General features: G+C 42.1%; 1 protein-coding gene across 2 annotated transcripts; it reads left to right on the top strand.

Annotated features, from left to right (window-relative positions):
* Positions 1–2443: 2443 nt before the first annotated feature.
* Positions 2444–23250, top strand: LOC111841588 (CDK5 and ABL1 enzyme substrate 1). Of its 2 annotated transcripts, XM_023807442.2 has the most exons (10): positions 2444–2964; positions 12503–12574; positions 14379–14471; positions 15666–15743; positions 17527–17632; positions 18189–18345; positions 18973–19070; positions 20362–20468; positions 20689–20896; positions 21045–23250. In XM_023807442.2, the coding sequence occupies exons 1-10, from the start codon at positions 2576–2578 to the stop codon at positions 21183–21185; spliced, it is 1449 nt and encodes a 482-aa protein (XP_023663210.1). In that variant the 5' UTR covers positions 2444–2575; the 3' UTR covers positions 21186–23250. The 2 variants fall into 2 exon arrangements, with proteins under 2 accessions (XP_023663210.1, XP_023663211.1); XM_023807443.2 differs by lacking the exon at positions 14379–14471 and having other exon boundaries at positions 2446–2964.
* The last annotated feature ends 177 nt before the right edge of the window (positions 23251–23427 follow it).

The raw sequence follows: 23427 nt of genomic DNA, 5'->3' as shown, positions 1-23427 counted from the left end.
TGGTAACATCGTGAAGACTTGACTAGATCAGTGCTTCCCATCCTCAGGGACCCCCCCGACAGTCCAAATTTCTGCTTCCTCCCAGCTCCCTAACAGGTGTGACGGAAAATGACTGTCTGGGGGTCCCCAAGGACCGGACTGGGAAACACTGGCCTAGATGATAGTAGAAGGACATGACATATTAAATTTAAGAACTTTCTACCTGCTAACATATGATCTTGTAGCATTATATAAATAATGACCTAGACACATACACTTCTTAAATGTATTTTATTTATCAGTTTCGTTTTTAGTATTTGGAATAATGGCGATCGATGCTCTCTAAGAGTAAGTTTATATATCTGTGTGTAGATATTTATCTCGTGTTTCACAAGTCAAATCACCCTCCACTTTCCACCAAGACAGATTCAACAATGCGCAGACTGTGCAGGCAGAGATGGGGCTGGGTGGGTGTACATACACATATATAGTATCTGTGTGTGTGTGTGTGTGTGTGTATATATATATTCTGTGCTTGTCTACAGTATGTGTAATTTCTATCAGCATTGACTGTTATGGTCATTTCCTTTGGTGGGCCTAACAAGGAGTTGTGTATTAAGTCTTAACGAGTCTATATATATATATATATATATATATAATTTTAAAAAGATACATAGAAATTGTATTTGTTCCAGCTAATGTCTTGTCACTGGACATTACTGCTACCTGCAGGTATGATAAAAATATCTTTCTATAATTATCTATAATGTGCTCCCCGTTCACTTTAGTCATATGAATATGGCACCCAGAGGGTTTAAGTCTATTCTGGAGGTGGACGTTTCAATTTAATGTATTTGTAGGATGCTATAGAGGATGCTGGTCCAACTTAGGAGTGCTTATATTTTACTTCATATTGTGCTATTGATTATAACATTTTAGTTTTGAAACTTTATAATCGATACTGCCCCAGGCTCACCCTGTTACAGCATTACTTATTCATTTATCTCCAAACATTTCCCATAACCATCTATCCAGTGAAGCTCCACACTGACTTGTATGCCAGTATGGACAGTGCATGACAACAAGGGGCACACACTGTGTGGCAAGCCAGTCCATCACAGGACATATAAACATAGACATAATCAATCACACACTAAGAAGGAAATGAACGCCGGGAGGTTATGCAAACTTTAGACACAAAGAGCCTTAATGCCAGGTCAAACAGAACAAACATTTAGCTTCCATTTGATGTTCACTGTTCTAATCTTGTTGGTAGGACACAATGCTGAGGCAGACCTCAGATACCAACACTGAACAGATGCGGTGTTACTGTAGATTCCTATTTGCAGATGTAAATATATTCGCACCTGGGCTGCCCAGTCGAGGTCATCGATCTCCCCTTATGACGTCACAAAGGGTAAATGGCCAGCTGAACGGCGGAAAGGGAGACAGTGTAAAAAGGCCCAGCGGGGTAGTGAAAATTACTTCATGACCTATTCTTTGAAAATGTTAAACTCTCATTAACATGTACAAACCATGCCTTTATTGGAATGCTTTAAATACATGCTTGATAAACGGGTTACACAGAAGTAGCTGCGCGTTTGTGGTAGCGGAGGTAGTATGCTGACCTAGTTTAAACTGCGCTTTTATGCCCATTTTTTGTTGGTCTAGTAAAGAAAAAAGTTGATATTTATGTGTATAGTTAATTATTCTCTCACCTAGATCGTTTTCCTCTGTGTCTTTCACGGTACCTCGGTGTATATGCCGTCCTTTCTCTGACCTACTTTAACTCCGCTAGGATAACTGGGACCATGGTTATTCTGCATGTTTATTCTGCACCGCAAATACCTCAAATCACAGGCAACCCTTGGACAGCAAACAGCCAAACGACAACCCCTGTAACAAAATGTCATACAATTATTAAAAAGGATGATTTTAAAGGATGTACTGTTTATATCCCCACCTGACCTGGTTATATAAATATCAAAAGTAATTATTTCTGCCGTAAGCAATTAACATATAATACGATCGAGGACTGAGTCAGAAACAATGCATGCAGTTAAATCTAAATTCAGCTAAAGGAAATCATTCAATCAATATGTAATGCATTGTTGTCGTAAAAATGTCATAGTATATAAAGACGTCGTTAAGTTTTAGCCAAAGATTAAACTGTTTATATTCATTTGCAGATCGTGGCCGATTTGCGGTGACGTTGTGCTTTTCCTGGCGTAATTCCCTCCTGTTGAAATGCAGTTATTTTTGCGCTTTCTGTCGCATACGTCCCCTCATTCAGCAATAAGCGATCGCTGACACGCCGTGCCCCGGCCCGCGTGTCTCCTTACTAGGCCATGTGGCAGCTCGGCAATAGGAAATGAAAACACATCCTTCCCCATGTGCTCTCATTCCCCCTTTCTTTCCTACAGCGTTATGCACGCACGTGATCGCGACCCCTCCCGTGTCATTGAACCACCCCCTCCCAAACATTCATCTGCTAAACTGGAGTCTGCAAACAGGACGGATGCATCCGAGCAGTAAGACGGGGGATCCCGGGCAGCCCGGGCGCCTTTAAAGCGAGAGGAGGCGGCGACTCTCCGCCATGGCGGCGGCCGCTCCCGCTCTGCACCCGGGCACTGAATCCGTTCGTAAGCGCATGGACTCCCGGCGCAGGCAGGCTGCTCTCTCCTTCCTCAGCAACATATCCTTAGACGGGCGACCGGCGCAGGGTGACAGCGGCGATCAAGGCAGCGCAGACACCGGACTGGAGAGCAAAGGCAGACAGGGCTTAAAGTCCGCCGAGACGGGAGCGCAGTGCGCTGGGGCGATCGGGGGCGCAGAGGGGGACGCGTTCAGGGCGCCCAGGGGGAGGCTGCAGAGCTTCACCCAGGGAACCCTACCTGCCACCTTCCCACGGCAAACCTCCCAGAACTACTGCTGCTTCGAGAGCGGGCAGATCGGCAGCTCTGCCTTAGAGCTGCAGAGATCCAGGTAACTTTCCACGATGTCCCGCTTAAATGACCCAAACAGCAGTGCATGCCTTTCCCTGTTTAAATTGCAAACTTTTTTTCTAATGCACATTCATATTAAACGCGCCGGGCATTGCGCAGATTAAACTCTATGCTTGTTTTGCACACGTGCGCCCAGCAGTTGTTGACTATCAGTATACATTTCTACCCGTGATACGGGCGATCTCGTAGTTCACCTGCGCTGGCGTACGCTGTCTCCACCCCTTGCAAAGTAATATCACGCATTACATTGTTATCGTGGTTTTCAAAAACCATGAGTTTTAAACACAAATGAGTTACGCGGATAGAGCCTTTTCCCCTCCGTCGAGTAAAGAAGGCGAAGTTGGCCAATAGTGTGTTTTCACGTCTTAGACGGGGGTCCGGCAGTGGCTTATAAATTTCCCTAGACTGCATTCGTGAAAGTATTGTAGATCAGGGCATTATGTCTAATGATAGCACACCCCATCTGCCATGTCACACTATAAAGTAGTTAAAGTTACATTAATGTTTAAATGTGCTGTGCCCTTATCCTGAAAACAGATGGCTATGGGCATTGTTTTGATGCCATGTGCTTAGTTAAGTGTGGTTCCTGAGGAAAACAGTGTTTTTTTTAAAAAATGAATGTTATCATGCATAATCGTCCCTTAAACTATGAACATAGCGAACATAGAGATGTATTTATGTGTACAGATTTTTCTCCCCAGTCTTAAGTGTGTATGTGGGTGTTATACAGAAAACTGCTTTGTATGTCTGTTCTGGTGTGTATTTTAAACTTTGTCAACTGTTTCGGCGTGATATTTCATAATTGCTGAAGTGTGAATTTCCACCTTCTCTTTTGTTCAGGATTTAGCTCACAGGTCACTGTGAACCTTACTATGCTACATTTGCAGAAACGGTGTGAGTGTCCTGATCAATACCCTCTCTATCAATCTGCTGATTCACATTCTTACAGCCTCAATAGTGTTTGTGTCCTGTGTCCTTTCTGCTTTGCATTCAGCTCTAACTATCTCCTTTGTAAGGTTTGACCTATCTTCAGATAATAACCTCAAGCTGAAATCTTACTTCCTCCCTAAGTTCTCACCATTACAGAAAGCAGATTTGTTTTTACTTATCCTCTGTAACTGTCAGTGTCGTGAGCCAGGGACATGGTTGTTCTGCCTAGTTCCTGACTACAGTGGTCTTACTTCACGTATTTGGTAATCGAGCGCAGTGTAGCCTCGAACGCTTCAGAATGCGGCCCTAGATTGCATGTGAGGTGCTGGCTGAGACACATGTAACTGTGCAGTGTCAGGATGCGCGAGCCCAGTGTGTGAAAACCACCAACTCCCTGAAGTGCGCGATCGCAACATGTCGCCCCCTACTGTGATATTTGGCCACTCTGATATATACACTACATTGGCAAAAGTATTGGGACACCAGCCTTTACACACATATGAACTTTAATGACAACCCATTCTTAAGACATAGGCTTTATTGTGGAGTTGGGCCACCCTTTGCAGCTATAACAGCTTCAGCTCTTCTGGGACGGCTGTCCACAAGGATTAGGAGTGTATTTATGGGAATTTTTGACCTTTCTTCCAGGAGAGTGTTTGTGAGGTCAGGCACTGATGTTGGACGAGAAGGCCTGGCTCGCAGTCTCCGCTCTAATTCATCCCAAAGGTGTTTTATCGAGTTGAGGTCAGGGCTCTGTGCAGGCCAGTCAAGTTCCTCCACACCAGACTCGCTCATCCATGTCCTTATGGACCTTGCTTTTTGCACTGGTGCACAGTCATTTAGGAACAGCAAGGGGCCGTCACCAAACTGTTCCCACGAAGTTGGAAGCATGAAATTCTCCAAAATGGCTTTGAATGCTGCAGCATTAAGAGTTCCTCTCACTGGAACTAAGGGGCCAAACCCAACCCCTGACAGACAACCCCACACCATAATCCCCCCTCCACCTAACGTTACACTTGGCACAATGCAGCCAGGCAAGTACCGTTCTCCTGGCAACCGCCAAACCCAGACTCATCCATCGATTGCCAGACAGAGAAGCGTGATTCGTCACTCCAGAGAACACGTCTCCACTGCTCTAGAGTCCACTTTTTTTTTGTGATACCACTTACAGTTGACTGTGGAATATTTAGTAGCGAGGAAATTTCACGAATGGACTTACTGCACAGGTGGCATCCTATCACGGTACCACGCTTGAATTCACTGAGCTCCTGAGAGCGACCTATTCATTCACAAATGTTTGTAGAAGCTGTCTGCATGCCTAGGTGCTTGATTTTATACACCTGTGGCTATGGAATTGATTGGAACACCTGAATTCAATGATTTGGGGGGGTGTCCCAATACTTTTGGCAAATCAGTGTAGCTCTGATATCATTGGCATGGTGTGCTATAGCTTTCCAGCTTTGTGATTGCCATTCTCATAACAACAACAAAATGCATTACCATTATTATTATTAATTAAGGTAATCATAAGACGTCCTTATTTGTATAGTGAGATAAATTGTATGTTAGGAATAGTTGTGATTATATTAGTCAGTTTTTTGTGACAAAATGCAGAATTAGTGCTGGATGTTTCTGCAAGTTCCAAATAAAGGTGTCTCATCCATCAGCCAGACCCATCAGAGGAGCGACACATTGTCTTAAGGGGAGTCTTGGGCAAAGTGTCAAGATTGACATGAATCTTGCCAACAACAGTTTAAAAAAGTTTTTTTCTTCTCTTAAAGACTTTAAGTCAAGCGTTTAATTATTATCATTAATATTTTTATTTTCCAATTTGGAAGCAGATAAGGTTTACGAGAGCTCTGTGACTTGTTTAGTTTGGATAACCTGTTATTCAGTTGCTTTGGCTTGATTTGCTTTGCGTGTCTTACTGCTGAACCGTCTGCATACAAACATGAGAAATCAAATTCCTTGACTTCTTAGTATGCATCAGCTACTAAGTCATAATTTATTAGTAGTGAGCATGAAAATAAATAGTTAAGTCATGAAAAAAGCATGACCTCACCTTTTTCTGGGGGGAAAAATAGAGCTTTCCAAGTGCCTTGGATCAATTTTAGGAAGTTCTGTGATTCTCAGTGTTTTTGGTCTTGTTACAAGCCGTGTTTTTCTATTTAGGGAAAGTGGAAGAAGTTGAAACCGTGTCCATGTGTTTTCTGTACCTCCTTCAGGGGGTTGTGAGCTGAAAATGGGACATGCATGTATTTCATTGGACAGGACAGCGTGAAGTAATAATTGTGGTTAGACAAAGTCCTGGTTTAAGAGCGATGGTGAAGGAGGCCAGCCTGGGATGGAGTGAGGTCATTGTTGAGCCGCTACTGCGACACGTCTTGATGCTGTTAGATTCTGACCGTTTTATGCCTGCTGTTTCTCGCCAATAAAATCCAGGACAGTTTTTATAAATGTATCACCTTCTGCAGGTCGCACATGATCTTGTCAGTATCACAGTCTACCCCACGGCCAGCGCTTTTTCAGAATGCTGATCGGAATCCCTGATTCCCGCAGCATTATTCTTAGAGTCTCTTACAAATCTGTTGACTCGCATGAAGCCCCTCCCTAGCCCCTTGCTTAGTGAGAACATGGCGCCTTTGTGAGATAATTGATTTTTCTGATCTATTTAAATGAAAATGTTGTTTTGTTTCTCTTATGATGTCATTGAATCTGATTGGTCCTCTTGCTCCATCCATGACTTTCCTCTGTCTGGGGAGTTCTCATGTTCTCTCCGTGTCCGGGATCTGTCCCCTGTGTGTGTGCGTGTATGTGTGTGAGTATGCCCTGCAACCGACATCCTGTCCTGGCTCTGGGTGTCCGCTGGGAGGGTCTCTGTGCTCATTCCAGCCCTGCGTTTGCTAAGCGCTTATGAAAAATTGATGGATGGGTGGATGCATTTGTTTGTTAATCGCTGCTCCTTTCTGACTGATGTCTTTATTGCTCTGCAAATGGATGCAACATATATATATATATATATATATATATATATATATATATATATATATATATATATATATATATATATATATATATATATATATATATATAAATACAGTATTATGGTAGATATCTAGTGTGTGGGCATTCGTGTACACGTATGGCTTATCTGTTTCAGTTCAGCCCTTGCCTCAGACTATGTCTAAGACTTGCTCCTTGTTGCTGGGAGCCTGAAAATTCAGTTTGGCAGGCTGCTCAGAACTCTCATCCTGTCTTCCTTAAGCAAAACGTTAAATAAAAAGTGAATATTTCTTTTATTATTATTATTATTGCTGTAAGACTCGCGAGAGATGAACGGGCAGCAGAGGTTTCCTTCAGGACTGGGATATGATGTTTTACTGCAGTATGAAGTTGGGACTAAACAGCATTTCACCGATTTGAATGATTCAGGAAACGGTACTTGGCACGGTGAGACTTGTCCAAAGGTGCATTAAGAACGTTTTTGTGTTATTTCCAGGAATGGGAGGGGAAAATGAGTATTTTAGAACAGTACTATGATTCTTCCTGCTGGGTAAAGTGTAGCTGCTGGCTGCATTAATGTTAATCTTCATATTAAAGTTTTCTGTGAGGCTGACTTTAACCTTTGACATATGAATGTACATTCATTAAATTGCAGTTTCTGATTCAGATGACTGACCAGGACACGAGAAGGAGCTGATTTTAGTCTGTAAATTAAGAGATGGTGATATGTAGGCAGCATTTTTTCCCCCTTTTATTTCCCAAAGCACCGATTTTGTTTTGATGTTCCACTCAGTATTGCCACTGTCTGATGAGGTCACTGGTCACATCTGGGCTGCATTACATAATTCCTTATTGATGAGGTTATTATCTAAGTCTGGGCTGGGATACCAAGTCTCCCCAGCTCGTAAGTAATTCCTGTCACTGCGCAGTTCTTTGTTCATGGGCCCAGCTAGCGGACGACTGCTGATGCCTCATAACTCACCTCTGGACTCTTCCAGCTGCATTTCAGGGGAGATTTTTCCTCCTGCGGTAGGAGAGGGACTGCAGATTTAGATGGTATTAATGAATGGCAGGGTTTTGACTTTGTTGTTGTCGCTTGCACCGTATAATTGACAGTCCTGGTGGCCCTAGACTGACATCAACACAGACACGCAGGTGTTGCTGGGGGGGACTTAGGAGTACCCCCCCCCCCCCCCCCCCCCACCCCCCACCCCATCCCGATCAGCATAATATACAGAGGGGCCTAAGGTGACATTTCTTCAGGAGGCCCTGAATTCCTTACTATGGCCCTGGTCCTAGGCTATAGTATATGCATATTTTCACCCCTGCTAGTCGAAATGCCTCTGAAGCATTTTAAGTCTCTGTGTTTTATTTAACAATTAGCCGATAAGCGTTGATGGATTGCTGCCATGTGAGATCCATTCATTGTGCAGTGAAAGGGAAAAAACACACCAGTCTTGCAGCCCAACAGGTTCTGCTTCAGATTTTTTTTTTGTTTTCAGAAGTGGCTGGATTGGAACGGCGTGTCCTGTTGGCAAGACCCCGCTGGATCGCTCCACATAACTGCCTGCTCTGTTCTTGTGTGCTTACACTGATCTGAGTCCAGTTCTTTTCAGGACATCATCTATAACCACTACTGCAGTTGTTTTTCTTAATCCCCAGCTTCATAGTTTCTGCATTACTAATGCACGACTGATTCTTACAGACTATCTTTCTTGGTTTGCACAAATAACAGATAAATGTTGTCTGCAATGATTGAACTATATTTATTAATGAATTCTTATCTATAAGTACTGATCAAGCTAAGCTGGAATTCTCATCATTTGGCTGTTGAATGAAATTAATTTAATCTTTATCATTTGTACAGCAACAGTTACATTTTTTGTCTTTTTCGGCATATCCCATTAAGCGCAGTATCAGCCGTCCATCCAGCGCCCCTGGAGCATATTTCAGTCAGTCATATTTATCATAGGGTTGAGAATGTTGCTTTGAATTCCGTATACAGAGAGGGAAAAAAATATATCGACGATTTAAAATCTAGTCGCGGGTCTTTCGTTTGTATCTGGATTTCTGAGCCCCGAAAAACGCGTTTTTGAGGAAAAATCAACAGTGCCGTGGAGAGACGCGCGCGTGTCACGGAATAACAGTGGCGCCGTGGAGGCGTGCGCGCGTCACGGTATAACAGCGGTACCGTGGAGAGGCGCGTGCGCGTCACGGTATAACAGCGGTGCTGTAGAGCGAAAGGGTCTGGATGGCAGAAGCACCGTCTGGGCTTGTTTTTAATATTCTCAGCGCAGCTGCTGCTCTTGAACCTGTCGCTGCATCTGTCCTTCCTGCACAACAGCCAGATGAAGAAGCTCCTTGTGCCCCCCCAGCCCCCACCGTAGCTCGGAATAGGCTTCGTTACCCGCGGTGGAAGGGGAGTTTGTAAGATTAGCCACCCACGCGGGAGTGACTGCATCCAAACCCGGGAGCTGGCGTCCATCCTCGGCGGTCGGGAGTGGCCCAGACTTTCCCAAACAAAGATAAAGTGTCCCGGACATAGCATAGCGGGCATGTGTTTCAATAGCGTTATTTTTAAGTGTTAACAAAGCCTTGTAATGATATCTCGTTTCTTTCATTTGCATTTAGATTCTATGATATCCAAATGCGCAAATTCTCCATGTACGTAAATTGAAATTGCGAGGATTACACTTGCGGAGCCTCTCACTAGCAAAATTGTTTATTTTATAGCAAATGGAGTAATATGATACACCCGAGACTGAAAGGCAGCTCATATGCAACTTAAGGACAGGTCTTTAACCCCGTTCATAATTGATAATATTTATCATTTATTTATATTGCACGTGAGACAGGGTGGGGTGGTGACTTCCCACGGTGTCGGTGTGAAAACATTTGACCAGCTTCTCCTCCCAACGCTAATTCTGTCTCTTCTTTCTCACCTTAATGGTGCCAGATGAATGCCCCATTTTTTCTGGCTTCCTCAATGAGCATAATCCACTTGTCATCCCAGAACAACGGGGAATCCTCAGTGTTTTCTAGTATTGGAAAACACTTATTGAATTATTGAAATTGTCAGGAAGCAAACTAATAAATTTTGAATGAATTATTAAACGGACTTTTCCATCCACCCGTTTTCCAGATGCTCATCCTGACTCTCCTACACCCTTTCAGTCAAAGGCAAGGAACGTGCATGTAGACTATAGGAAATTCAGAGACACCATTTAGTCTAGCTACATGCAGGGCTGAATGGAGATTAAAAATCACCCCTGAACTTTGGGGTCCCCTACAGTAAACCGGAGGGTCCTACAATAAATTTTTCAGGTCCATATACCTGTCAGCACATCGGGGAAGTGCCTGCTATGCCAGGCAGCCAGTCCAGTGAAACGGGACTAACCAGAGAACCCACAGAACACAGGGGGGAAAATGCAAATTCCACAAACACACAGGGTTGTATTCAAACCCCCATCAAAGACGGAGGTGGCAGGCGGCAATGTCCACTGTGTCACTGTGTCACTGTGTCACTCTAAGAGGATGTTTGTGTTTATATTTGCAGTGTTTTACCCTGGTGGTGACATTGGTGTCAGAAACGTGTCCAATTAAAGACGATTTTATTTTCTAAGATTTGCACTTTTCTTTGTAGTGTAGCAGCATCAAATGAACATATCAAATGGACATAATTTGTCTTTATATATCTCTCAAACCTGATGCCTGTTTGCGTAATAAGATGAATCGCTAAGCGCTCTGTATACAGCATCGGACATTTTGCCGTAGGGAAACATTTCTAATCATAGCTGTGAAAAATGTTCACAATGGTTTGACCCATTTAACTGAACTGCAATTAAAATAGGTGTGTTGGGTAAAGATTGTTGTGAGTGTGTAGTTTGAAACTGTAGTTTAAAAATAAAGTCAAGAAAAAGTTTAAAACAGGCTTATGCTAGTGTAATAAAAAATGCTAAATCATAAATTTCCACAAGTTCCAGTTCAGGGCTGCATTGATCCCGGTTTGAAGCCGGGTTCAGTTGGAATGGGACACCGGGCCCAAGCTTTTATTTTAAACGTGAGGAGCATGATTAAAACAAGGAGAAATGCATGAGCAGGAGACGCTGGACAGCAGCACTGTGTCCTGGCAGCTCCAGGGCAGACAGTACAGATCCCCACTCCGCCCTGCCTTCGCTTCTCCAGGTCCAGTCAGTTTCCTACAGTACTCTGGGTTTCTCCTGCAGTGTAAATACATACATAACTAATGGGGGTCTATATTAGTCACGTGTGTGTGTGTGTGTGTGTGTGTGTGTGTGTGTGTGTGTGTGTGTGTATGTATATATATATATATATATATATATACACACAGTATATATGACACATTTTCTATTTATTGATGTTTCTTGCACTATGACCTATAAGGTCGAAAGTTCATCTGTGTGTGACCCATGCATCATATAGCTGAAGATGATAATATAGAGACTCTGACTTGTATTGCACATAATATATGCCTGTGTGTGTGTGTGTGTGTGTGTGTGTGTTCTGTAATGGGCTGGCATCCCATCCCATCCCACCCAGTGCCCCAGCCTTGTGCCCTGTGCTACCTGGGATAAGTCCCAGGTCCCTTTGCAACCCTGACCAGCATAAACAGTTGGAAGACGGATGCATGAAAAAAGCAGCTCATTTACAAATGGGAATGTTGACATTAGAAATCCTGTGAGCCTTTTAAAATGGGTATTCAGTATTCTATGTTACCATTTGTTACGATTTGTGTGCAATATGAGGTGTCTGTTTAATAACTTGAAAAACATAAAGGGTGCTGTGTCAGTTTTAAGTTTGTACATTGCTGATGCATGTTTCTGCATCTGTTTGGGCTTTATCTAAAGACTGGCGTCTCGTCAGGGTGCCCAAAAGCTAGCAACCTGTGTAATCCACGAATTTCTAGGCCAGAAAGCTGATTATCTTAGACTAGACTCCTCTTCCCCTTATTGGAAATAATAATACTCTTTTTTTTAAAAAAAAATCATGTTTTTGTCATTGGAGCTTTTTTTTTTTTTTTTTAAAAAAAAAAACCTGTCTTTTGTTTGTGTCTTTATGTCTTTCAAACTTTGGACATTTTTTTTTCCCCTGTGAGGTCGCGCAATGAATAAGCACTCAATTTCCCTTTTGAAACACCCCCTTTACACTCTCTTGGTGTTTATACTACCTAACAATACCACTTCCTGTAGTCATTGTCCTTCTCTCAGTGTGATGGAGGAATTCTGGTCCCAGTTTTCTCTGTAGAACTTTCTGGAATAAAACCAAAGGCTTGCCAAATCTCTCTTACAAGCTGGTGTGAACTTTAACTGGGCCAGTTTAAAAACAAAAAAAAAAATAGATACATTCTTTTTCAACCATTCTGACATGTACATGCCTAATGTGTATTTGGTGTGTTCTGGAGGCAGCAGCTGTTCAGCATCAGCATGGAGTTGGATGACGTGATGTTCTCCTCTAGAACTTTCTGTTGCAGGGCAGAATTTGGGGGCCCACCTGTAGCCACACACTGTGGGGTGAGCCTGTACCTCTGGCGTTGCCGTCCTCACTCTACCATTTTTTTTCAAAAGGCGGAGGCTCATCTCGCAGCGTTCGTCCCTAGAGACGTTGGAGGACATTGAAGAGAATGCTCCACTGCGCAGGTACAGCAACTGTCACTGCCTTAGGTGGAGCATCCAGCTTGCAAGTGTCTTTATCATTGGGTATTTGGTGACTTGGCTGCTGTAAGGAGACCATGCAGGGCCGTGCTGTGCTTGTGTGACGTTGATTAACTTAAAGAAATAAAACAAAGCATGAATTACTGCCCCACAAAGGCAAAACGCTGTAACTACACTGACACTGAAACCTAGCAACCAGGGCTTCAAAGTTTGACTGTCCTCCTGCATGTGTACTAGGCAATAGGTAGCAAAACCTAAGCGACATTCATTTGCACAGTAAAAATAAATATGTAAAACAAAAATTCAAAAATCATAATGAACAATCATAATGAACTAAGTCTTGCCTGAATCTCGAGTTCTCCACTACCGAATGCGGTCACGTATCTGCAGCGTTAAACACCCCTGTAGCCAAACACTCATACATATATATATTTTTTAATTTGGTCTGAATTTCCTGGCAAAAACATCTTAGGTGCCACTGGGAGATTAACTTGCAAAGGTGATTTCTACCTTGCTCTGGTCATACACACACTTGGATGATGTCGCCTCTTATGTGTTGGCGCAAGAGATGCGTTTCCAGCAAGATATACGAGTTTGTCATAAGAGCCAACAGATAGTCTTGGTCTTATAAAGTACTTTCTTATAAAGTCTTCAGTGCTGATGTGATATTTTTGGGAAACCAAAATGTTCCCATACCCTGATTATGACTGACATGAACCAGCATTAACCGTAACCAACTCACAGCCATAATTAGCATGATGTTTTCCGTGTTGAACATCTACTCGTGAACTTAGTTATGTATTCATTTCATTGTGCGTTGAGAACGGAAAATGATGTAATTGAACACTACACGATGAACATGGGTACTGTTGCAGCCCTTGTCTTCACTAAATGTAGACCTGAATTGCTCTTCAGCAAATACCATTAAATTATTGCGATACATATGAAATCTGCAAACAAATATTGATATAACAACAATCTGGGAGGTCTCTGGTTAATTCCCACCTCTATGAAGAATGATGTACTCATTGAAAACCAAACATAGTCTGATTCAGATATTTTGTCACGAGATAAAACAGAGCTTGAGAGACCTGGGGATGTTCCTTGAAGCAGGATTTCTCAGTTAGCTGGGTTAACTGAAGCTAGAAGTCATGATTGTCCAATAAAAGTTAAGGTAAACAGCATTCCATTGGAAAGCCATAACTTCTGTCTTAAGGTAACCGATCTAACTGAGAAATCCTGCTTTGTGGAAGACTCCCCTGATTTCGGCCATACCTCATTTTTGATAAAATGTGTAGTTATGCTGTTTTGCCTTTGCATGCCAGAATATAATAAGATTAATGAACTGGGTTAGCATCCAAAGGTTGAGCAAGAACTGCTTGAATCTTTAGGGAATACATGCAATCTAGATTTCTTAAGGAACCTTAAACATCTAAAAAATATATGCTTCTGGGTCAGTTGTTTCAAAAAAGATTTAATAAAAAGTTAAATCACTGCAGTAGGAAATGTCACAGGATAATAAAGTAATGCTGTGGATCATTGCTGAAGCCTTTGTTCATTTAATGTCCCATTTTGTAAAGTTCCCCGTTTGCTCATATGTTTTCTGGGCTTGTTATACATCAGATGTTTGGATTGCATGCCAAATCCAAACATAATGAGATGTTTGCGGTCCTGCATCGTGGTGAACTTCACTTTCAGAAGTAGGTTCCCCATGCGTGTCAGGGGGCGGAGAGAGAGGGCTGTTCGTGAAAAGAGGCTTCCTGTATGTGTGTCTCTCGTTTGTGCTCAGATGCAGAACTATGTCAGGTTCTCCCAGACCAAAGAGCTCCAAGAAAATTCACTTCATCAAAAACATGAAGCAGCATGACACGCGCAATGGCAGGTACAGGAAATGACATCGTCATGCACCATCACGTGCTCTCAAGATCTGTCCGTATCATGGCCTCTTGAATATTTTGTCCTCCAAATAATTTACATGACAAAATAAGCATAGTTTTTTTTTTTTTTTTTTAAATATTGTTTCATTTATAATATACTAGAGAATTGTACACATGATTATGCATGCTTGTTTTGAAAGTTAATAAATGCTCATCTGCTCAAGATGCATTGTGACGAAGAATGGTGGTTTTTTTTTTTTGTTTGCTTTTTCTTGCATGAGCATTTATTGCACACTTGCATGTAAAATTGTAGAGGACTAAATAATAAAAACCCTGAAACAACTCAGCCTCAAATGAAAAACCAATACAATTTCATGCTGAAAACTTTAATATTAAATGAGAAATACAGCCCAGCCTTTGGGTTGATTACAGGACAGTCTTTCTCACTCTAGTCATTAGGACACCTGGGGCCTGTATCACAAAGTAGGATTTCTTGGTTAGCTGGATAACCTGTTGCCTTTAAGGTAGTCTGGGCTAAATGTAAGCGAATGAAGATACAGTCCATTTAAACTGCGGTACCTTAATTGCGACAAGTTTTCTGGCCAAGCAGGGAATCCAGTCAAGTCAAACCCAAGAAACTTAAACAAGTATTAAAATTAGAAGTCGAGGAATCATTATATATTTTGTTTGTCATATATTCATAAAATGCTCTTCCTTTTTTGTCCAGAATTCACTCTCCAGGTGAATCCCTTAAACGTATTTGAGAGTAAATTTTATACAAACAAGATTGCTCGTTTCTGTCCATCATAGATTTTATTTATCACAGGACATTTGCTCACTGACAGTCTTTATTATACATTTCATATTGTTTGAGCAATGTTTCTTCCCATTGTGAATTAGAGAACATGCATAAGTCATCCATTCTGTTGGCTTCATTATGGATCATATTCAATGAGAGGAGCTAGAATGTCTTGCTTTATGGTAATAATTGATAATAACAGTCTATGGATTTCTGGAAATAATGTATCTTTATAAGGAAAGTGTATAACCGAAGAGAATATGAAACTCAAAGCTACTTCTTTCCCTCCTGTTCTCTAACTTGCTTAACTTTATTCAGTAGATCTTTCTCTATTGTCGTTTTAGTTTTGGCATTGACTTGCTGAAGGCTGCCGATTGATTGTGGTATTTGTTGTTTATAGGATAGTCCTCATAAGTGGTACAAAGTCCCTGTGTAGCGTCTTCTCAATTCTGCCGTACCAAGACAGCCTCCAAGCAGGGTATGTATTCTTTAGCAGTCTAACAATTTTCCTTTAAACAAAAAAAAACAAAAAAACTTGTCTTTTCATGTTGTGGCAACTTGATACTTTTGTATGCAGAAGTGGATTTTGGAAACAATGCTGTGTGAAAGTCTGAAATCATTGCCTAAGACAAGAAATCTAATAAAACCTTTTGTATCTGAACTGTGATATTTGATGAGGCTACAGTGATTAAGTTTGGATCGTCCTTTTGATGTGGCTGCGGTGTAAGATACTAATGTGTCTTTCTGTATGCCGTTCAGACATGCATGAATTTTAGTGATGTTATTTTCAGGGAAGAACTCCCCACATTCCCATCACAAAATAATAGGGGCCCTCCAGGGGCTACATTCTTTGTTTTTTTTCTTCTAATAGAACAATAGCCTTGGTATGTGTTCAAAACATTACAGCGGCCAAAGACGTACTACTATGCATAGCTAATTGTTTCCTTTCTCTGCTTTGTGTGGGGGGAGAAAAGAGATTTATTCCAGCTACATGTTATTGTGCAGCAGCAATTTACAATATAATTCAAGGTGCATTCCATTATGGTTGGCAGGTGTAGAGATATTAATTTGTAAGTCTGGTCTTGCTTGTAATACATGTACATTGGGCATTTTTTTCAAATACGCAGTTCAGTCTCTCAATATGACATTTTTGATACATTTTTTTTTTTTTCTATTGAGATGTAAAGCTGGCCTTATCTGTTCAATCCTATTCCGTTTCTTAGCATCAGAATGTAAAACTGAAATTAAATTTTGTTTTTGATATCTAACAGAAACTGAACATAAAACTCAGCATCTCACAGTGCTAGTGTGCCACTGAGTCATGGGGTTGAATCCCACCTGATACAGTATTTAACCAGATTCATTCCTTACTGAGGGGAAAACCAAACAGAATGAAACATAGCTGAGATATCTTCACTTGTAATGTGATTATCTTTTTCTGGTTAATAGAGACTCATAAGCCTTTTTAAAGACTGGTAATAGCTGGTGTGTCGCAGACTGTTATTCTCACATTACGGCAATTAAATAGTGTGGCTGTACAGGTAGGGGAACAGAATGTTCTTTGGGAAGTACAGTCTAGTGCTCTGGGCTGCTGCCTTAAACAAGGTCTCATACTGTTTCTTACCAGAGTAAATGACTGGGCGTGAAGCTTGGGATTTACTCGCCAAAGTCAATCATTAACTGAATAATTCAGTTAGCTCTTTTCTTCTGGAATATTGGTTATACTACTTCTTCACCACTTTTACTGCTTAACTCCAAAGTTATTGACTGTTTGTAAATCTCATTTCCCTGCACAATCCTTCCTCTTAAAAGCTTGAGGTTTAAAACATTATTTAAGGAAACTTGAGAATAAAAAGTAAGCTGGTGAAATAGTGATAAAATAAAATGTCCTGTATAATGACAACGGATTGCCAGTCACAGCCTGGAATATGCTTATAAACTGACGTTTTACATTCCAATGACGATTCATGAACCTTGTAAACAAAAGTCTGAATAACTGGGTCACCTAATTCCCAAAGGTTCAGACAGATCGATCTAAAAATACAGCCATAGTGTTAAAATGGGGAGGAAAAAAAATGTCCGGTCTATTTTTACGTGGTCTGTTTTTTTAGACAGATGATATATGAGCTTTATTGCCAACATGAGTGTACGTGTACCGCTGACCGGCGGTAATGTCAGCCAGATGCGGACGAGGCTGAGGTCTGGTGAGGTGGTCTGGGTCCCTCCAAGGAGCTTGCTAACGTGAAGTTGTGCCGTGGCAGGGAGCAGAAGTTGGAAAGCGGCCGCCAGCGGCATCACTCCGGGGGAGTCGGCGCTAAGGACATGGTGGTGGGGCTGGAGGGTGTGGAGCTGGGTGCGGATGGCAAGGTGAGGCTGAACGGGGTGACCGATTCAAGGGGTGTTTCGTAATACCAAGAACACAAATATCGTACTTGTGGTCTTGACAAGACTGGTCTTGCTAACTTGCCTCCCAAGAACAAACTTGAGGAGCAATGATCTCGCTTGGCGAGGATGCATCCTTGATATTTGGGGCCGGGCAAGAACACCAGCTGGGGATTTTTATCATTCTATGTACTTCTGTTCATTCAAACTGATCTTCAGCAATGTAAGATGACGTACAACGGGTACATAACACAAGTACAGTCAAGTACACATATTGTGAAAAACCCAAGCTCTCTGCTGCAGAGTTTCCGTACCTCGGAGGGGTTTGTAATCTGGTCCATTTAATACGTAGCTGTCTGTTACCGAATAACCATTTGTTTATTCAGAATTTTCCGTGAATGCATTCTCTCGATGATGAGGGTGGATTTCGACATCTTTCTGGAGATGCTTTCTTCATCGGCAGGCTGCCGAATCCCCTCAGTCATTACTGCTGAACTGATATTAACTTGACATTTATCACGCGCACGTTCTGCCCCCCCAGACGGTCTCCTACACCCAGCTCCTGCACCCCACCAGCTCACTGAGCTGCCGCAGGAACACCATCGATTCCACCTGCTCCTTCTCCCAGTTCCGCAACACTAGCCACCGCAGCCTGTGCCTGGCACGGGCCAACAGCATCCAGGGCAGCATCGACGCAGGTCCACTCACCCTCCCGTCACTCGCTGGCACCATCAGACCCCATTTACAAATGGTCCATAAGCTAAAAAATGGAGCTTGTTATCATCAGGGTCAGATACGGACAGGAGTGGATGAAAATCGTAGTCTAACGAGAGGAGGTTTTGTGACACTACCATTGTAGATGTGTTCTTATATGAATTACGCCCCTTAATCACATAGGAGTGTATTGGAAACAAGGACCACATTTTCAGAATTCCTTATTCATTCAAACTTTACATTAGAATGTTATTACAGTGTTGAGTGTGTCTGAAGGTGAAATGTCGGTGTCGAACATGGTGGGTCAGTGTGTTCTAAGGCGGGCTAAGGAATGCATTTTCTTTATACTTGTTAGATTCTTCTTTTCCATCCATCCATCTTCCAACCTCTCATCCTGGTCAGGGTCACAGGGGGGCTTGGAGCCTGTCCCAGGCAGCACAAGGCTGAGGGACACACACACACACACACACACACACGCGCGCACAAGCACTATATTAATGTGTCTCACCTTATGAATGGTGATGCATAATAGAAGGCAGTGGTCTGGTAACAGTGTGTTATATCTCCACGTCTTGCTGACTGATCTGTGTCCCTGTATTCTGCAAGCACAGATGTGGGCGACTTCCTTGATTACGACCCCAATCTCCTGGATGATCCCCAATGGCCGTGTGGGAAGCACAAGCGGGTTCTCATCTTCCCCTCCTACATGGTGAGTATCACTCTGTCCGAGGGCAAGAACCGCTAAAAGTACAAAAAATGACATGATGACATCTGAGTATGTCCTTGTAGATCAGCTTTGCATTATCTTTTTTTGAAAATGTTACAGGTTTCGCTTTGGTTCGAGAGATTGAATTTGTTTGTGATGACAGTTAGTTCTTTACTATGTAGTTCTGACGATGATCTTGCCATTTATGCGTATGAGAACAGGCACATTGCAATGTGCCTCTTTTCCCGATGTGTCCCACCTTCTTCTCCTGTTCTTTTTTTTTTTTTTGTACGCAGACATACAGAGGTGAGAGTGAAGTTTGTGGTCTGAGTACAGGGTCAGCTGTCCGTTGTGAGCATTTTTCGGCGGGGGGGGGGGGTGGGGGATTAAGGATAAGGAAGACGTGGTTGCCCTGCCAAAGATGAGATTTAAACCCACAACCTTCCAAAGACCATTGAGCCGTAAGCCACTGGGTCACACGCCACCTGAGAGACGCATGGGTTACAGGCTAGATTTAAATTGAACTCCCTTTAAACACATTACTGAGCTGAGTAATGACGCTACATTAGATATGCACCACACTCTTTTTAGAAATGTTTTTTTTCTTTTGGCAATATTTTTCATGGTCATTCAATTTCTAGTGAGCATTTAACATCATCTAAACTGCTCTTTAACTAGACTACATATATTTTTAAGTATTACATTGATTATTTTTGTATTATAAAATACTCTCTTCACGCAGTTAATTCAGCTGTAATTTTTAATTTTGTGCATGCTTAATAATGTCCTATGCTCCACAAAGTATATTGAGCAATATCTCTGCAATCCATTTTGGCATAAGATGTACTTAAAACAGCACGTCTACCCATTCCCCTGTAGTTTCATAATAGTGCTTTATGCACTCTGTTTTAACAAGTCCATATAGACCGGGGTTTACAAGCCTGAAGTCTCCTTGAATAGAATGATTTTAATCAGAGGGATTGTGGTCCTTGGTGTTTTATAGGATTTTATAGCCATCAATCACTACAGGTGAACCAACATTAGCTTGATATTTATGTATCTGCACTGTAGCATGAGCCCCTCAGTGCTGTGCTCACTGTCATGAGGGGTTTTTGTGATTATTAATTTTACCTTTCCCATTTTCAGGAGACTAATAATATGTGTGGCATTCTGCTCCCCTAGTAACCTTGACTTTGGTTCAGATACCAGTATCCTTGTCTGCGTATGATTTTCTTTGGTCCTTGACTCCTCCACCAGAGTTTATGGCTTTTCATTTTTACCTCCCTCTCTCCAGACGACGGTTATCGAGTACGTAAAGCCCTCAGACCTTAAGAAGGACATGAACGAGACCTTCAAGGAGAAGTTTCCACATATCCGACTGACACTAAGCAAGATCAGAAGGTACCCGCTTTCACATAGTGCTCACATCAGTCATCAAGGTTGGGTTTCCACTGTCCCAGATATGAGACCTCGAAGTCTCTTACTGGCCCAGGTGTGATGCCCCTGTGAAGTTGTGAAGTTCCTGTACAGTTTTGCTAATGCCCATAGTTGGATTCCTCGTCACTGTCAAAGCGATGAAGGTGACCTCCTGTGTCTGTGTGCTCTGCCGTGACTACGGCAGTTTGAAGAGAGAGATCCGCAAGCTGGCGCAGGAGGACTGCGGCTACGAGGAGCCCACGGTTGCCATGGCCTTCGTCTACTTCGAGAAGCTGGCACTGCGCGGCAAGGTGAACAAGCAGAACCGCAAGCTGTGCGCTGGCGCCTGCGTGCTATTGGCCGCCAAGATCGGCAGCGACCTCAAGAAGCACGAGGTCAAGCAGCTCATCGACGTGAGTTTCTCGAGCCCCTGCTTCCGTGGTATTTTAAATTTCGCGAACACGCTTTCTGTTTAATTCTTTTCCTGTCACTCCATGTGGCGCTCCTCTGTTTCTCGTCCATTTTCCCTTTGATCAATAAACTGCGGACGGTGTTTTTCAGAAATTGGAAGAGAAGTTCCGGCTAAATAGGCGGGAACTGATCGCCTTCGAGTTCCCCGTCTTGGTGGCCCTGGAGTTCAGCCTCCACCTGCCAGAGCATGAGGTCATGCCCCATTACAAACGCCTCCTACAGAACTCCTAGCATTGGCTTCACTTCAGGAGAGCCCAGATCGCCATCCTCTCCTGACCTGGAACTCCTTCCACGGCTACATATTCTCCTAACGTATCACTCATCGATTATATGCAACCATACTTCTTGTTTCTGCTGGGATTTGAGCACTTCCTGTCACATGGTACCCCAAAATCCCAGCATTCTTTCTTCTTTTCTTTCAGCAGATATTCCACTCCACACTTAATATGCAGTTTAAAATATAATTTGTATGGCAAACAAGCAAGAAGCTTGAATAGGATGCACTAAACTTTTTACTTACATATTTGTACTATGACAGATTTCTTTCATCTTTTAATATACTTGTAGCTTTAGCAGTTTTGCTAAGAATGTATGTGAAATGTATGAGATGAGCAGCTTTTTATCCGTAGCAATAAGCCAGACAGCTTGGAGAATTATTCATGCTTTAACATTATTTGAGTGTTGTTTTTAGGTCCCAGTTTTGGACTGGTTGTCTAAGATGTTCAGGTGGTTCTAATTTTGGTTCAGGGATTTGCAATGAAGTCATACTTTTATGCCTTTTTTTGGAAAAAACAAATCAATGTCCTCTGTTACCAATGTTGATCAAACTCACTCGATAGCGATATCCAGTACTACTACAAGTACAGACCTGCAATGCGGCCAGTGATGTATTTTCTGTTTGTTAAGGATTGTTAATTTATATCTTTTGACCATTTATTGTTTTTTGACTTTTATTAAACAATCTGCCACTCAAGACAACAATACTGGAGTCTTTCAGAGAAGTGACGTTTCCACATTACAGGTTAATGACCTGCAATCTGGCATAAAATAACATGAATCATTTATAAATTTGTTTTTTTTTTTGCTAGTGTTTTTTTTGTACTGGTGGTGACTGACCCTGCACTCTTCAGTGTTTCACTTCCTGTGCTCTATGTTAGAGTATTTTATTGGCACGTTAATGGTGCTGATCTATAAGACATTTAAGGCCAATGAGCAATCATGTAGATCACATGATAGTCATGTGCTCATCACCCATGTGACTTTGTATTATCCAGTAGCAAAGGACTACCCAGATTATATCTCCCTTGTTTTTCTCTTCTGTTTTTACACAGGAAGAAACCAATTCCTGTAGATAGTTTGCACTAGTCTGGTTTAAGTAAATTGCTCAGTACTTTATTATTATGGACTGTAGATGTGTTTTTTCCCCCCAAATGTTTCCATTTGTATAGGTCCTGTTCTCAGCTCTAGCTGTGCACTCAGCTTTTTTCAGGAACGTAGAACCTCCCAGCTCCAATGCTGCGTCAACCAAAGCCACAGTTTCTCCTTGGCCTCACCTCGGTGACCTTTAAGCCTGTGCTACTTGCAGTTAATGCATATATTTGCATAATTTTCCACTGTCAATCTGCAGCCCCACCCCCACCCCAGAATACAAGCACATACTCATGTACCATCATAAATATATGGCCATGATTTGCATATATCCGTTAGCATCACCAGTGGGCTTGCCGTGAAATAAAACCTTCGCTGTAGTACACTTATGGAGAAACATATAAAATTATGAGGAAGAATTGCATTATCCATTTAATTATGGAAATTTATTATGCTACACATTTTTAAAAAATCACTTTTTTCATTGTAGAAAACTCTTATTTGCATATTGTGTCCCTTAGTGGATCTGTGTAGTCTTTGTTTACAAGTGACAAGCCATTAAGGTAATCTTCCTGCTTTATATGCCAGGATCGCAGAAGGTTTTCTTTCCTGCTCTTTTGTTAGCCGATGTGGGGGCTTGGCATTACAGGCCCTCAAAAAGGAGCTTGATTCAGTGAATAATATCAGCTTTTCTTCCTTTCTTATATACATGTAATCAAATAAGTACAAGCGGTAGCACAAAAAGCTAAAGAATGTGTAATTGAAGTATTTCTGATCTGATCTGATTTCTGAAGGAAATAATGGGGAACCTTGAATGTGCAGCACAGGGGAACAAAGACAAATATTGTTTTATGACTCTGGTAAATATTTACACGTTGTGTACAGAAACAACTTTGCTTCTTCAAATAAACAAGATAATGAAATTGTTCTCATTGAGTCACATTTTCCTTTCAACATCCTTGCTCTGCTTAGTTATGGTTTCGTTTCTCCTTTTAGACTGCCTGACGCTTTGTGCCGTTTTCATGCTGGGTTTTTTAACCGCTCAGCTGGTATTTTCGGAACGGTGTGCACCACCCATGCCCACAGTGGATAAACTGGCCGTGAT

The sequence above is a fragment of the Paramormyrops kingsleyae genome, chromosome 1, assembly GCF_048594095.1.
Source record: "Paramormyrops kingsleyae isolate MSU_618 chromosome 1, PKINGS_0.4, whole genome shotgun sequence".
In the NCBI taxonomy this organism is placed as follows: Eukaryota; Metazoa; Chordata; class Actinopteri; order Osteoglossiformes; family Mormyridae; genus Paramormyrops; species Paramormyrops kingsleyae.
Note: the sequence above shows the minus strand (reverse complement) of the source record. Positions and strands in the feature narration are given on the sequence as shown.

Bases quoted from the DNA above. Each gene is read 5' to 3' on its own strand.
- LOC111841588 (XM_023807442.2), top strand. From the start codon at position 2,576: ATGGCGGCGGCCGCTCCCGCTCTGCACCCGGGCACTGAATCCGTTCGT. The intron at 2,965-12,502 runs GTAACTTTCCAC...TTTTTTCAAAAG, and splicing joins TTAGAGCTGCAGAGATCCAG to GCGGAGGCTCATCTCGCAGC. The intron at 20,469-20,688 runs GTACCCGCTTTC...TGACTACGGCAG, and splicing joins ACACTAAGCAAGATCAGAAG to TTTGAAGAGAGAGATCCGCA.